The following is a 16,935-nucleotide window of genomic DNA, read 5'->3' on the forward strand; positions in this document are numbered from 1 at the left end:
ACGCAGTGTTTAAAAACTCCAGCATCACTGCTGTGTGATCCACTCGTACCAGCACAGCACACACTAACACACCACCACCACGTCAGTGTCACTGCAGCGTTGAGAATGACACACCATCCAAATAATACCTGCTCTGTGCCTTGGTCCTATAGGGGTCCTGACCACTGAAGAACAGGGTAAAAGGGGGCTAACAAAGTATCAGAGAAACAGATGGACTACAGTCTGTAACTGTAGAACTACAAAGTGTTCCTATGTAGTAAGTGGGGCTGATAAAATGGACGATGAGCGTAGAAACAAGGAGGTGGGTTAGAAATGGGAATGCACTTCTATTAGACCTTGACGTTCATAGAAAATTCTAGTGCCAATAACTGTGACGATTCACAAGAGATTAACTAGATTTATCGCCATTTTTAGTCAAAGATCGAACAGCTAACAACTCTGTGTTTTCATTAATCTTCATGAAAAGTGACACTAAATCACCGCATGTCGAGAAAATACCGTTTGTTTCTCATTGTTATGCAACCAGTCAATCAGGGCTTCAGCCTATCTGCTACAGTGAGGTGAACGGTAATGCTACAGTCAGCTACATAACTAACTACAGTCTTTAGGAACGACTACAGAAACGTACCCGAAGTGTCCCCAAATCCCTGCAGAGTTGAGTTTTGAACAGATATATTTATTTATAAGGCGGTTATTCAGTTATTAGAGGTAAACCTGAGCAGCTTCTAAACTGTCCGAAAGAAAAGAAACAGTTCAGCTTTTCCCGCGACTCTCTGTCACGTGACTGGGGTCACGCGACACTTTCATATTTACATATTTTCTTTTCTATAGATTTGGGGAAAATACGATTGAATTGACATGTGTCAGCATTTAAGTGCAAAATTTGAAGAAAACAATAAATAAATATGCAATAAATAAATAAAATAAAATAAGCGAAAAAAGCCTCTGTGCCTACGTCACTCAAACGTCACCAGTAACAAACAAACAACAGGAAGCTGCCGGGTAAGCTGCCGCTGCAACACACAAAAAAAGGATTTAACACGGATTTTCAGACGGTTTGGTATTTCATTTGTGTGTATGTTGGGCAGAATTTATTAAATAAGGATTTAGACGTTTTGTCTAAACTCAAATGATTCTGTTTCAGCCAAAATAATGATCGTGTTGTGCGGCCTCGGTGGCTCCCTTAGCTAGTGTCGTGTAAGTGGTGCAGGAGTGAAGGCTGAGCGTTTCGGCTGTTTATAAAAACAACAGCTTTTTTGGTTTTTAATCGTCTGTGGTGGAAAAAAAAAGCTAAACGTGTCTGGTGAATGTAACGTTATTTATTTGTTCCTCCCAGATTTTGCTTTACGTTACGCACATTTTAGTGATTTCAGTGTCTCTGTGCTCTGATCAGCCCATGTTAATCCCATGAATGGCGAGTTAAAAAGCTGTTTTTGTGTACATGTAAGATACTAACCTAAGCTTTTTGAGCGTCAAACAACTTTCTCTTTTTGTACGTTTGTATGCTGTACATAAACAGGCAGTGATTCTGGGAAATGGAAGCAAACTGATCATTCTTGAACGGTTCACTTAGAGTCTATACTAGTTCACAGAATTGAATCGTGACAGTGACTGGCATGTGTATTCAGCGTTTGTTGGTGAATGTGAACGCTGGACACGTTGACTAGGAAAAGTAGGAGTAGAGACGAGTGACAAAGACAAAATCAACATGAACTGTCCTAGAAATAGGGCTGAATGATTTGGGAAAAATATATAATTATGATTTTTCTGACTGATATTGCGACTGTGATTTAAATTATTTTCTTATTTTATTTTCTATTTTCTGTAAGTCCAGACCTGTTATATTGGTCAAGAAGGCTAGAACGTCCACTTTTCCTGGCTTGAGACTTGAACATCGAACATGCCAGACTGCCAGTTAGCTGTGGTTGTGATGTCACAGCATGTCGCTGCTATCGGAACCTCGTATCTCCATTTTTGTCATTTTTGAAAATGCCTGTTCCCCTTTACATTTAATGTAAATTTCATCATGAATGGACCAAAAGAAATGACCCAAAACGACTTGGTTCCATTGACTTACATTAAAGTAAAGTATGTTTTTTTCCTTCTCCTGTAAATTTACCATTTTGGAGATATGAAGTTTTCTTCCAACAACAGCGATATGTTTGTTTGGTTGCCTCTGATTGGTCTAACTCATCTACAGGCAGTTAGGTTAGGTTATTAGCTTAATTGCACCCTCTTAAATTGTGATTTCGATATAAAAACGATTAATCTTTCAGCCCTACTTAGAAAGGCAGTGGTGTATCATATTTCACCTCCAACCCAAATCTAGTCCACCTCATTTAGCTAATTGAGGACTTCTGCAGGCAAAAATCTATGGATGGATCATGTGTAGTGGATCAGGTTTGGAGCTAAAGGCTGCAGGAAGGTGAATCTCTCAGCAGGGTTGGTGACCACTAAAGTCAGGTGTTGGGCCACCATGAACTGCAAGAAAATCATCAATGCATAGATTCTACATGTCTCTGAAACTGTACTGGAGGGATATAACATCACTTTTCCAAAAGAACTGATGTTTCATTGACTTTGAATATCACTCTCTGTGTAGCTGTGGATGGACTGTTGTTGCTGCCCAACCCCATGTACTGGTATATTTCCCATAGATCTAAATACAAATGTCACTTGACTCACTGTTCCTACTGAAACATTGGCCAGCAAAGCAGGCTTTGTGACCAAAGCTCCTGCTATCCATGCCCCAGTAATGAACACTTTCAAAAGCATCTTTATCTTGTAAAGTTTCTCCACTCCTTTATTCAGATTTTTCCTTTGTGACCTGTCGATATTTTCCCTTACTGCAGGAGAGGTCAGTGTGGTTCCCAGACCTGATCCTTAAACTCTACTGTCTTGCACACTTTAGTGTTTTCCTGCTCTAACACATCCATTTTAACCTCATGAAGTCCTTGGACATGGACTGATGAGTTGAATTAGATATATTAAACCAAAACAAAAAATAAAAAGCGTGGGAGCAAGTAGTAGTAAGAAGCAAGAAAAAGTAAAGACCAGAGGTCAAAGTATTACTGGGCCGACAAGGACTCACAGCTTGTTTACTAGACTGGAAGTCTTGCACATTAATATGAAAAAACCTTGCAAAGCCTATACAGAGAAAAAGCAAATGGGGATTTGGAGCAGGCAATAAAATATGTAGCACATAGAGATTTGGGGTCACTGAGAGGAGAAAATAAGCACCACTTTTTGGGAGGACATATTTGTTGCTAAATCAGTCTCAGCCAGTATACAAACAACCACTATTTAGGCTCTTTTAATGTTAAACTCATGGGTTTGTGAAATAAGGACTTCACAGGCTTGTGATTTAAGCTGTTTTGAGAGTGAGGACTGTGGGCCCACATTAAGGGGTTAAGAAACAAGCTTATAATCTTCTTACTAGACTAGAAACTCTGCCTTTTAACATAATACAAAATACATGAAAGGTTGCATGTAGTGTACAAACCTAGAAAAAGCAAATGGCTTAACTTTTCAGCAAGCAATAGTTATGCAAAAAAAATCAAATTTACAGTTCACCCCCCCCCCAATTGTAGAAGCTGAATTGCCTGTGTTTTCACACTGTATGACATACTATAAACAAAAGACAACAGTACATTAAATAGCTTAAAGCAGTAACAGCCACTTTGGATTCTGATTTTTTCTGTTTGCACTGTGCTTATTGGTGGAGTACACACCTTCATTATGTGTCAGCAGTTTGAGCTTTAACTTAAGACAAACGTCTTGGCTGATCAGCTACATTTGGGGAAAACAGAAAAACTTGGTAAATTAGATTTTTCGCTAGACTTCAGTCTGGCTGTGTTGGAGCAGGAAGAGGAAAACACTGACATGTTTGTTAACAGTGACCACTGTGTTTGTATCTGTGCTGCTGCAGCGCCATGGAGGGCTCGAAGTCTTCCAGCACCACGATGCAGGTGAGCTTTGTGTGTCAGCGCTGCAGTCAACCGCTGAAACTGGACACGTCCTTCAACGTCCTGGACCGGGGGACCATCCAGGAGCTTATCGGTAAGTTTATGATGACTGACTATGCCGGTGGAAAGTGGTCGAGATTTGTCTTAATTTGTTTTATCGGTTGCGGTACTGGTCAAAAGTTTGGGGACACATAGCTTTTGAAAATGCGTTTAAGGTAAAACTTGCTCTTCATACCAAGAAAGATATTTAGAATTAGTAAGTAGCTGTTTTGCAGGGTTTCTTTTTACTTAATCGACAGTGATATTATATATTTTGAACATTTCAAGAGAAGGCAAGGTGTCCCCACTTTTAATGGATAGTGCGCTTTTGAATCAAAATCCTTTTTGTTTAATAAATACATTACATCAGCTGTGTCCAACTTGCAAGTATGTAATGGTTTTTAATCATTATTGATGGCTCATCCAGTTAAGTGTGTTTCATGTTAGTTTGAATTTAATTATGATCTGTTGGAACCCTCTTTTTAGCTCCACTGGTCACCGTAACACCTAGTAAACAAACAGAAAGCAGTGATGCTGACAGCCCCCCTGAGGTAAGTGCAGTGTTCTGTGATGCATTCATTGCTCTGGGGTGGTCTAGTGGGGGTCCTGAACATTGGAGAACAGGTTAAAAGGAGGCTAACAGAGTATACATAGAAACAGATGAACAACAGTCTGTAATTGTAGAACCACAAAGTGCTCCTATATGGCAAGTGAAGCTGATAAAATGGACAAAGAGTGTAAATACAAGGAGGTGTACTTAATGAAGTGGCATGTCAATGTATTTAAGTATTTTTTTTGTCATTATTTACAAACTAAGTTAATAATATTTCTTAATTAGGTCAGCTCCCTTGGCTTCGCTAATTAGCTAGTAACTTTAGATACAAGCAAATAGCCCAGATAACCCTGGCCGCCCCGATAACCCTGCAAACCTAGAGCTGATCCTACTGCCGTCTCTATGGGTCAGCAGATGGATGACCCCGAGTTTTGCATTTATGAGCTTCTGCTTCAGAAAAAAAGGACCATATAATAATTTAGAGGTAGTAGCTCTATATATGTGTATTTTTTTTTCCTAGGAAACATTTGTGGAGAGCAAGCAGGATGGAGTTTCACGGAAATATATCCCACCTGCAAGGTATGATGACTCTAAAGTTGCTTCATTCACATATTTTGTTCAATATGGGCCTGTTTAATAATGCGTTACCATAGGTGCATGTAGGATAATATTTTTTTTTTGTTCTTAATTCTGTGGTCAACTGTAGGATGATGTCTACGGAAAGTGCAAACAGCTTCACTCTCATTGGAGAGGCCTCAGACGGGGGCACCATGGAGAACCTGAGCCGCAGGCTAAAGGTATAGCAGAATTTCCATACAGCGTAAAGGAACGCTTTTTAATAGTCTGTATTCCATTTTTAAATCCATAACAAAACAAGTAACATCAGAAATTTCAGTTGTTTCAACTCACAGGACATAAATCAATGCAGTTACAGTGCATTTAAATAGCTTCTTTATGCTCATACGTTGATACTGACTCTTAGTTTTCACATTTCCACATAGTATCACTTTTTTTTGGAAATAGCCACACTAAAACACATAACTTACTTTGTGTTTCTGTTTCCCCACTGTTGCTGAGGTGTTAGTTGTTCCCAAGATAGCCCAGAATGGATTAGGTTTCCAGCGTTCCAGTGCTTTCCAAATGCTTTTGACAGACAGTTAAATATACAGGCCCCATCTGTCTGTAACTAGCTGCAAGTCCAAATATATCAGTGTACCTTCCATTGCTTTACATCTATTGCTTAACAAAGTCATGTGTGTATCTATAGACTTTAAAAGGGCAGAGATGAAATATCTCTGGCCTGAAGGCTGTGTTGGCTTAAAGTGACACTCCAAAATCAGAAATTTAACCATAAGTACATCTGTTGTAAACATGCCTGCTCTTCTCCTGCAGTACTAAAGCTATAGTCTCTAAAGCAGTGCTTCAGTCTCTGATGTGATATTGTTTGAATACTTGGACAACCCACTTTTAATCATTTACATTTTAACAACAGCTTTGACTTGTAGGGGAAAATGTGCGCCCCTTGCTAACTAGCTCACTTGCCAGTGCCACTGGGCTAATGCAGAAGGAAGCCAGAAAGCTAATGTTACTGGTAAAAAGCAGGCTAGCTTGCTAAATTTTGCTAAATTCGCTTCGCACTCATATATATGCATAATTTAACTTTAGCTTTAGCACTTTAGCATTCATAGCTTTGAATTTTCACAGTAGTATTTATTAGCCTCTAAATCAGTGGCTAGGCTATGATATTTGCGTAATGCATGATGGGTATTGTAGTGAGAGAGCTCTTAAAAACTACACGAAATCGTGAATTCTGTCAAACTGCTGAGGCTGTGGGACACAATGCTGTACTACAGAATACAGCATAACATGACAAATAACATTAAATGCTAGTTTTATGAATGCCTTTTTAAAGAATATTATCTGAGCGGTCAGACGATTTAGTATTCGTACTCCTTCATATGGCTGACCCAAGCTTTCCAGTGTATTGAGCCCTTATGCCCCATGTGTCCTCTAGGTTACAAGCGATCTGTTTGACATCATGTCGGGTCAGACCGATGTGGACCACCCGCTGTGTGAAGAGTGTACGGACACACTACTGGACCACCTGGACACGCAGCTCAACATCACTGAAAATGAGTGCCAGAACTACAAGTAGGACTATTTGATAAATTTGAGTTTTTAGTTGTTTTTTTATTTAAAAGTAATAAATATAGTAAAAAATATCAGGAATGTACCTAATAAAATTCTGCTAAAATAGTTAAAATGAAACAATAAATAAATAAATATCACACTTTTGATTTTTCAGTAAAAATGCAGAACCGTAAGCAATCTTGCATGGAAAAAAAGAATGTGGACACTTGGACATCAGGATTCTGAAGTCTCAGTTACGCCTCACAAATCAGTTTGATTTGATTATTTTGGAACATTTCAGAATTATTTTTAAACAATTATAAATACACTAAATACATACACTAATGGAATATAGATTATAAAAACAATACAGCATACTTACAAAGAACACATTTGAAAATAGACTGAGAATTTCATTTTGGCAACAAAAAAAAAAACGTTTATTTTATTATATTATTACAGTAGATTCCAAAATCGATGCAGTTGAATTACTACCTTTAGATCAACACATGACTGCCAGACGTTTTGCTAACTGTTTTATATGCTGCACAATTGGGTGCCACAGTACAGGGTTCCCACATGTGCTGGAAAACCTGGAAATTCAGGTTCTGGGAAATGCACATGGAAACATGGAAAATTTGCTAAAATTTGTTGGAAATATTTTTGGGGTCCAAGAAAAGTGTAAAGTCGGGGTATAAAGGCATTTAGATTGCATATTTTTGAGCTGATGCCCTGTCTGTTGAAGTTTTGAAGAGTGAGTGCTGTAGTGTCTCATGTGGACAGATGAGCACTACATCAGAGCACCTTGTAGAGCAGGACTGCCCAGTCCTGGTCCTAGAGATCTGCCACTCTACAGAGTTTAGCTCCAACACTGATCTAACACACCTGATTCTGTTAGTTAAGGCCGTCATCTGACTATTAGAGCCAGACGTGTTGAATCTGAACTCTCCAAGGTGGTAGATCTCCAGGACCAGGACTGGACAGCCCTGTTGTGGAACAAGGCCATGTACAGTCGTATGCAAAAGTTTGAGCACCCCGGTCAGTTTTCTAAGTGAAAATAAGTTAACACATCATCTACAGAGAACACACTTCTGCTCATTTTAATGGACACATTCTGTTTATTTACTGAATTTAACACTGAATTCCGCTCGTACAAAAGTTATGGCACAATATGTTAAAGGGCCCATATCCTACACTTTTCTTGTATTTTATTTATAACATTTGTGAGGTTTTATGTACCAGAAACAGTCATAATTGATTCTTACAGGACCGTTTAACAACATCTTTTTAATCCTTAGAATTAAACACTCCTTATAACTTCATTGTGAATGGGCGGAGTTAAACTGTGAATTCAAACAGTGAATTCAAATGGGTGTTTTTGCAGCTTAGTTTTGATAGCTAAACCTTATGGAGTAGGAAGTAAATGGAAAAACGTGAACAGTGTTAACACACTGCATCTCAGCCTTTCATTAAAAAGCAAGGGAAATTCAGTTTTCTATGATATAGACCCTTTAAACTCAGCAAATAAATAGAAATTGTGCAGTAAAATTAGCAGAAAAACACTATATTTGAGGTACGTTCTCTGTAGAGGCTGTGTTAACTTGTTTTCACTTCAACACAACGTGTATTGTTTGTAAATGCACGTCATCATATATATCGGAGTGTATTGTTATAAGAGTTATTAAGGGCTGTTTCATACAAATTTCATTCAGAGAAAATGTCCTGCAAAATGATTTCTTCAAAGAAAAAGGAACCCTGACAGTTTGGTTGACAGTGACCGTGTGGTTCGGTTGACAGGAACTGTCTGGAGCTGCTGTCTCAGCTTCAGGAGGAGGACGAGGGCTCGCTGCTGAACGAGCTGCAGCAGCTCAGGCAGGAGGAAGAGGCACTGATCCAGAAGCTGGAGGCCATCGAGGAGCAGCGGGAAGCCGTGGCCAAGGACCTCTCCGAGGCACGCACACACACCCAGCAGCTGGACACAGAGGAGCTGCAGTGAGTGATGGGAAAAGAGAGAAACAATAAAGGAGTGCACAAAAGGGGATTTCTGTGAATTTGGAGAGGCAGCCAAAAAGTTTAGAGCTTCGCCTTAGAGAAAACCTCATATTCATTTTAGACCACCAGGGCCTGAGTTTAGATCATTTTATAATGCTTAAAGAGCAACGCAAACAACACCTCCCTTCTCTGCTGTTCATCGTGGCGTAATTATGGACGGATTGACCATAGAAAGAATGTCTGAACAATCATAGCATTACCTAGGCTAGCACTAATGTTAGCGAAGTTAGTACTAGTATGGTAGAAATAAAATCTACCTGAGCCGTCAAGGTAAAGTCGTTACCTAGTTTACCTGCCTAGTTAGCAGCAGTGTTAAGCTTAGTCTATGCTCACATAATTCAACCTGTCTACACTCATAAACAATCAAAAGAACGCATAATAAGTACTAGGTCGTTTTCCTATAATTTCATTGGTTACAGTGGGGTCCAAAAGTCTAAGGCTACGTTCACATTACCAGGTTGAAGTGGCACAAATCAGATTTTTTTGTTCTAATGTGACTCTCTGATCTGATGTTTTCAGAGCTGTGTGGACACGCAAATCTGATCTTTTCAAATCCAACCTGAGCCACTTTCATATGTGGTCCTAGACCGGATATGTATCCAATTCGTGGCCATGTGACCTTAATGTGATGCTCAGATCAGAATTAATGTGTTTTTTTCCACTGCACATGCACCATCATTCAGCGTTACCATGGTAGCAGCGCCGAACAGAAGTTAAAGCCTGTAAATGGTGGAAAAGCAGCTCATCTCACCTTTTTCTCTTTCGTCTCGCTCTAATAATGAAGCTGAGAGCTGATCAGAGTTAATTATCTTCTCAGCGAAGCTCGTTCTGCTCGTTAGTTTGTGCTGATGATGCACGTGATTCATTCACGTGACGTTACTGAGTAGGATGTGCTCATGAGGGTCATTTCAGGACGCCGTTTCGTTCGCATTAATGACAGGTTTGAATCACTTTACTAAACGAGTGTGAACCATCCTGTCAGGGAGATCAGATTTGAGTAAAAAATCTGATTTGAGCAATGAGGCTTGTAATATGAACGTAGCTTAAGACCACTACTGAAAATGCTTCTATTTTGCATTGTTTTTCTAGTTTAATACACAATTCTTTATTACAAATTAGCATAACAATTTGAGTGAAAAGTAGAATTTTTGAAATTTGTACATGAATTTCTTAGTATTTGTATGCCGCCCTTTTGCTTTAATGACTGTTTGCACTCGAGCTGGCATGGACTCCACAAGTTTGTGCAAAAGCCTCTGTTCAATAGATGAAATACATCTGAGAGTCGGTTGCACATGAGTTTCAGGGGAAGTGATAAGACTGAAAAACAAGTCTGACCTTTGTACAAAGATTTTAATATGAATAATTGGATTGAATTGAATCATTCTTCCTCATTTTACTTGTCGTAACTTTTTGTTTTTGTTTCTCAAACTTTGTTGATTATATCCATGTTTAAAGCCTAGATTTTCAGTGTGGTCTCTAACTTTTTGCACTACACTGTATGTAAGCACAAAAATATTACTTCCTAAAGATGGCTGTGTGTTGGTGACAAAGAATCAAAGCTTATTGGGCGTTTAGCTTAATGCAAAAGAATCATGAGGATAACTATTTTCTAAAAGCATTAATTTGTTCATAGACACTGTAGCATCTTTGGGTCATGGATAGTAGTTGCCTTTCCAAGAAAGAAGCAATTGTTCCAGCGTAATGACAGTGACTTTAAGAAGAGAAAAATTGGCCAAGATTAAGGATTTTTGAGTGATTTATGTATCTTTTACACTACCAGTCAGAAGAGTTGACACTCTTACAACTTCACATTGTAAAATAATGATGAAGATGTCAAAACTGTGAAGTAGTTTATATGGAATGATTCCAGTCAGAAATATTGGCTGGCCAGATAGGGCTATTCAAACCCCGCCCTCACTCGTCACAACACAAATGATTGGTTGAAATACATTAAGGAGGAACTGTAAACAAGAAACACATAGTAATTAGGATGATATAATGATTGCGGTTCAATTTCTATATTTTCCAAGCTTAAATGAAAATCAAACAATTGTTTAAAATATTTTTTGTATTGTTAATATAAATTCATACATGGACATTTTGACTGGTAATGCATGTAGCCATATGTTAGATCTCTCTGCCTCCTTTCCACAGGTATCAGAAAGAGTACTGTGAGTTCAAGCGGCAGCAGCTGGAGCTGGATGATGAACTGAAAAGCGTGGATAATCAGATGCGTTACTGTCAGGCCCAGCTGGACAGGCTAAAGAAGACCAATGTCTTCAATGCAACCTTCCATATCTGGTAACTGTTCAAATCATTCTCTTGTTCAGTTCTTTTAGCTAACACAGTGTAATGAGTCCACGCAAAGAGATTCATTACAGACGTTTAAAACACATGTTTAAAACGCTGAACACAGCTGCCAGACCGAGATGTGATGCTAAGGGGAGGGTGGGAGGCTTGGAAGAGCTCAGTTATGCAATTATCTCGAAACATCACTCTAAGTCATGAGATTCCAGTGTTTGGAAGCTATTAACAGTGTGTGGATGTTTTTTTGTCCTCCTCAGATCCTTCAATATTCAAACAGAGTTATTTACAAGTGTTCTCAGTGTTCAGTGATTGTTTTCTCATTTATTTCTCTGCGGACCTTTTCTCTGTAGGCACAGCGGGCAGTTCGGAACGATAAATAACTTCCGTCTTGGCCGTTTACCCAGCGTGCCTGTGGAATGGAATGAGATTAACGCAGCCTGGGGCCAGACTGTGCTTCTTCTGCATGCTCTGGCTAACAAGATGGGCCTTCGTTTCCAGAGGTAGTGCCCAGCATGCTTAACAACTCAAATAAAAATCGCCAGTTCATGCCAGAACAGCATAGTTTTGAGTGTAGCAACAGGCACTTTTTATGGTTTGATGTCTTCATTTTAACTGGAAGCAAGCCTGCAGAGCCTCTCTTATGAATGGCATCCTGAGCTTTTTTTTTGCATTAACAGAAATAGAAGATGACAAAAAAAAGTGTAAAACAAACTATGCCTAATGGTAATAAACGATAGTTTCAATTAACATTCACAAGCAGAAAGTTCTTAGGTTTTATATCATTTGCAAACTGTCGTTTCTTGGCAGATATCGACTAGTTCCATATGGAAACCACTCCTACTTGGAATCCCTTACAGACAAATCTAAGGTGGGTATGGTCACCTGCATTTACATTTGTTGTAAAATTGAAACATTTGTAGATTTTAATGGAAGCTCCATTGTAAAGGGGAGCTGGATTTACTATTACAAAAAAAAACAGCTAAATGAAACTACAGATTAAGCAGGTAACACCGCTGCCTTCGACGCTGTAGCGTGGGGTTCAATTCCCCACCTAGGTAGGCACCCTACACTATACCAATAAGGGTCCTTGGGCAAGTCTCCTAACAATACCTTCGCCTTCCTGTGTAAAAATGATCAAATTGTAAGTGGCTCTGGATAAGAGCATCTGCCAAGTGCTGTAAATGTAAATGTACAAGGTTTTGTTCCAACAGCAACCAGGAAAAAAAGTAAGTAACAGCGTGTGGTCAGCGTGTAGCCTGTTCAGGCGCAGTTCACTTTTTGTTTCCTGAACTGTTTAACATGGACACCTTACTGCTGATACCTTAATTTGAATCCTTTCTGTTTTTGTCTAATCCATTGTGTCACTGTCATGTGATTCTCTTGATCTCTTAGGAGTTACCACTGTATTGCTCAGGCGGCCTGCGCTTCTTTTGGGATAACAAATTTGACCATGCAATGGTGGCCTTTTTGGATTGTGTCCAGCAGTTTAAAGAGGAGGTTGAGAAGGGTGACACCGGCTTCTGTCTACCATACAGGCAAGAGAATATGTGAATATGAACAATCTGAATGAAAACTGACAAAACTAGTCTAGATTGGAGGCATCCTATCTTGTTCCTGGAGAAAGTTTATGTCCAAAGAATCGGTAACACTTTACTGAAGGGCTGCTCTATAATGATAATTGGCATAAACCTACATAAAGGCTTATTCCAATACGTGGTTTTCCTAAAGGGTTCTTTTTTCAAAGTTGATGTGATTTCACCCTTGACAACTGATGCTTCTTGGAACGAGCCGTTAAAATTTTTATTTAGATTTATGTCAGCCGTCATGAGAGGCTTAGGCCCTTGAGGAAAATGTTACCACAGAATCCAGCAACTTCATTAGCAGTTCATCCAGCACTGCTCTGGGTTTGACACATGAAATGGGCTTTTGAGCCACGTGTAATACAGCAGGGCTGTGAATAATCTCTGCAGGATGCTAGATCTCCAGGAAAAAACCTGGGAACGATTACATGAGGCTTGTTCCGCCATATATCCCCAGTGCTCCCTGACAGTTTGAGTGCTAATGCTGCATTTGTCTTCTCCGAGCAGAATGGACGTGGATAAGGGGAAGATAGAGGACACGGGCGGCAGCGGAGGATCCTACTCCATAAAGACTCAGTTTAATTCGGAGGAGCAGTGGACCAAAGCCCTCAAGTTCATGCTTACAAACCTCAAATGGGGCTTGGCCTGGGTCTCCTCCCAGTTCTACAACCGCTAGAGCAGGACCAGCCTCCCAGAGGCCCACCACTTCCCCACAGTCGGTCATAAACGTGTGCCTCTGTATGCTTGGAAGAAGCTCGGAAGATGTTCACGTTCTCGCGGCTTTCAAGTAGTAACTGAAAATGTCATAATTACAAGTCACAAGCACATGGCTGGCTCTCCAGCTTCATAATTACATGGGGTAGAAATAATTTCGATGCCCAAACAGTTGTTACACAATAGCTATCTCTCTTGTACTATAGTATCCAGTATAACACTTTTACTGCTACTTCTACCATTTGTACCTAAGGTGTACCTTGTGTGCAGAGGAGCTGTTCCTCAACATACACTTGTCCACTCCTGTCGTTGTTCTCCATTGTCCGTTGAAACACTGCATGGACATCTAAGTCTTATCAGCTGCGAAGAACAGGAAACAGTCTTGCTGAAGTGACTTAGAAGACTGAATGCTTGGTAGTTTCGTGATGGTAAATAATGGTTAATGCAGGAATAGCCTAAACCGTGAGTACCCGACTTGATGTGTAAAGAGCCTCTACATGCCCGACTTTACTGATTTCTCAAAATTGTTTTTCTTGATTAGTCAGCGATGTTTTGGCCAAATGTACAGTTGAAACAATATTCCAGCTGCAGTGACTTATCTCAGATTTGCTTGTGTGGTTTCTGACACCGTAATGACATTGTTCAATGTAAAAATAGACAAAAACTACAAAAGCAGGTGTGATTACTTGACACAGATGGAGGCAAGTTGGGCATACTTAGCATGGAGCTAATTGGTGATCATATGCTTTTTATTAGCTACATTAGCCTTGTAGCTCCAGTGCAAAGCTAAAAAAAGAAGCAAACGTCATCAGTTACAAATGGGGTAAATGATTTTGGGCTGAACTTTTGCTTTAGGCCAAAAACTAGCCAGTTCAATTGGAGAAGAGATGGCATTTCTACTGGACAAACTTTAGGTCTAAGTTAACCAGGTTGACTAAGAGATCTTGCTTTGGGAAATATCGTCAGGGATACCCGGTCCATTTCTGCAAGGTTTAGTTCCAACCCTGTTGACCATGGGTGCCCAGTCATGGTCCTGGAGATCTACCACCCTGGAGAGTTCAGATCCAACACACAATGCTCAGATGCCCCTGGAGGCCTTCACTGGAGCTAAACTGTGCAGGGTGGTAGATCTCCACGACCAGGATTGAGCAACCCTGACTGTTCTGGTAGATGCTATTGAAAATCTTTAGTACAGTGGTCTACAACCCCTGGTCCTGCAGAGTTTAGTTCCAACCTGTGTCCAATAAGCTGCTTTGCCCTTTTCCCAACTCTAATACATCATATCCAGCCAATTAGGGACTTGGGAAGAGGTTGATTAGCTGGAGCAGGTGTGGCGGATTGTGCTTGCAAATAGGCTCTGGTGGAAGGTAGCTCTCCAGGACCAAGGCTGGAGACCACTGCATTAGTATCTGTAGGTGGTGTTGGATTAGGCTTAGAACTGACCTCTGCACAGCAAATCTAAAGGAGCATAATTTTGGCACCTTTGCTTTATAGCAGTGGTCACCAACCCTCCTCCTGGAGATCTCCTATTCTAGAGAGCTGAGTTCCAGCCTTCGTCTAACATGCTGCTTTGTGTGTGGAGGGTAGATTTTAAGGTTCAGTGATCAATTATACTATCTTAACAAAACCTGTCTATGAAATCTAACTTTATAGAAGATGACTAAATAACTGTAACAGACGTAATATAGAACTGTAATAATATAATATGTAATGACTTATTTCAACTCATTCTACAACATTTCTGTTGGTTCATTCATTGTAAAATGACATTTTGATATGACAGCAATGAATGATAGTCACTAGGGGTGCACTGATATAGGAACTGTGAGCTAGTGTCCTTGACTAGTGCATAAACACGTATTAAATTGTAGAAATTAAATCCGTAAAATGAATAAAATGCTGATATTTTCACGTCGCAGCCAAATGTCGCCTAAACACACCGCTCTGCCCAAGTACAGCAAAGACGTCATCAAATATCGGATTGAAATATCGATGAAATCTAAACATGAGTCCAATATGACAGCAAAATGAATATATACATTGATGCAGATCTGGGGCTGTATTACAGAAACTTCCTATCTTTTTGTCTTAAGATCTGACCGGTCAAGATATCACAATATCACAGAAGCAAATCTGATCTTAATTTAAGAATCTTATCTTACAGCATCTTTTCTTATCTCAAGTTAGGAAATCTTAACGTTATCGATTGAAGTCGACAATCAACTGTCGTGTCTGTTACCTTGCAACCGACCATACGCGCACAGCTGAAACGTAAACACGTAGCTAATCAAGTTAGTCAGACAGCTAACTTTAGCTACTGTTACTGAGGTAAAGAAGGTCGAATAAAACTAAAGTGCGATAAACTGAGAGTGAAGAATATCGTGTCAGCACTTTTTGCTGTTTATCAGGGCGTCGCCGCTCCACAGTTTCAGTTTCATTTCCCAAACGCTTTAGCCGAGCGTGCCAACAATATTCCTCCTAATAAACAGACACACATTCAGCTCTCTCCTCATTGTTCACCACCATCACTGTAATATTTTCTCATCAACATTAACACATGAAGGTAGTAATAGATGGTGGAGATCGAGTGTGCAGTGTCAGAGTTCTTAAAAACACTGTTTAAAAGCACCGTTTTAAATGTAGATAAATGTAGTTAAGACAGTTCTGAGGTTGTCTTAAAGTTAAGAGAATATTTAGGTTATTTTGGCAACTTAGGATGTTTCTGTAATACTGTTTTCTTATTTGGAAATAAGATTATAAACTTAAGAACTGTTGTTCTGTAAAGGCTTCTGTCCTAACTTCAGTCTGAACTGAAGTTACCAAGACAACAAAGCAGATATGATCTCAGACTTAGGAGTTTTCTGTAATTATGGCCCCTGATTTCAGTATCATTGTGCATTTCTAATTATCACAGTTACCCGTTACAAATCCATGTTTATAACATAAACAAATGATGAGTGTTCCCAGTCACTGTGTTTGCACAGTGAGTAGAAGATATGTCATTTTCCTTATTTACATGTTTTCCCCTCAACTCTCTTGACTACAGTATTGCATAAATGAAGTAACATCTTTTTGTGCTCACTTTGTTTCACCTTTATTTATCCTCAAGTATTAAACTTTCTGAATTTTCTTATGTTGGAGGACTTTCATGAAATTATCCAAACTAATCCAGTATAGCAGCTGACCTTCACTACTATAAATGATCGGACAGATAGATCTGATCTTCCAAACGATTAGAATAGATGATCATTTGAGGCTACAAAGGCACCCCTGATGTTCCCCCATAAAGAAGTGGCTGTAAAGCACCCATAAGCCAGCCTCATATTTTCAGCGCACAAATTATGTCAAAAACGTTGTCATCTAGTAATGGTTGTAAGAAATCTTTAGAATTTATTCATACTTAATACATTTTAGCATTTAAAATGTAACTTGATTAAAAAAGATATTTTAAATCTGCTTTTAAGAGCAGCTGTTGATGGAAACTTGCAGTTTCTTGCAGCTGTTCCTTACCTGTTTTGATATCACAATATACATTACAGTGAAAAATCTCTGCTTGAAGGTGTGGATTATTAATCATCAGTGATGTGACTGAATT

At 39.4% G+C, this 16,935-nt stretch overlaps 2 protein-coding genes across 3 annotated transcripts in view; one reads left to right on the forward strand and one right to left on the reverse strand.

Moving 5' to 3' along the window:
- The window catches only part of LOC118809638 (breast cancer type 1 susceptibility protein homolog), a 70,626-nt gene extending 69,857 nt beyond the window's left edge, over positions 1-769 (reverse strand). For both annotated transcript variants that reach the window (XM_036573116.1, XM_036573115.1), the window contains exon 1: positions 629-769. The gene's annotated coding sequence lies outside the window, so the exon portion shown is untranslated. The remainder of the gene's footprint in view (positions 1-628) is intronic.
- A 191-nt stretch (positions 770-960) lies between these two features.
- becn1 (beclin 1, autophagy related) lies at positions 961-16,883 on the forward strand. Its single transcript, XM_036573117.1, has 12 exons — positions 961-1,002; positions 3,929-4,059; positions 4,491-4,555; positions 5,078-5,136; positions 5,264-5,354; positions 6,572-6,708; positions 8,485-8,679; positions 10,894-11,040; positions 11,397-11,546; positions 11,854-11,914; positions 12,439-12,581; positions 13,134-16,883. The coding sequence occupies exons 2-12, from the start codon at positions 3,933-3,935 to the stop codon at positions 13,300-13,302; spliced, it is 1,344 nt and encodes a 447-aa protein (XP_036429010.1). The 5' UTR covers positions 961-1,002; positions 3,929-3,932; the 3' UTR covers positions 13,303-16,883.
- Positions 16,884-16,935: the final 52 nt, after the last annotated feature.

The sequence above is a fragment of the Colossoma macropomum genome, unplaced genomic scaffold, assembly GCF_904425465.1.
Source record: "Colossoma macropomum unplaced genomic scaffold, Colossoma_macropomum, whole genome shotgun sequence".
Classification (NCBI taxonomy): Eukaryota; Metazoa; Chordata; class Actinopteri; order Characiformes; family Serrasalmidae; genus Colossoma; species Colossoma macropomum.

Coding starts and splice junctions, on each gene's coding strand:
- becn1 (XM_036573117.1), top strand. CDS start 3,933: ATGGAGGGCTCGAAGTCTTCCAGCACCACGATGCAGGTGAGCTTTGTG. Junction 5,137..5,263: donor AAATATATCCCACCTGCAAG/GTATGATGACTC, acceptor GGTCAACTGTAG/GATGATGTCTACGGAAAGTG. Junction 12,582..13,133: donor GGCTTCTGTCTACCATACAG/GCAAGAGAATAT, acceptor TTCTCCGAGCAG/AATGGACGTGGATAAGGGGA.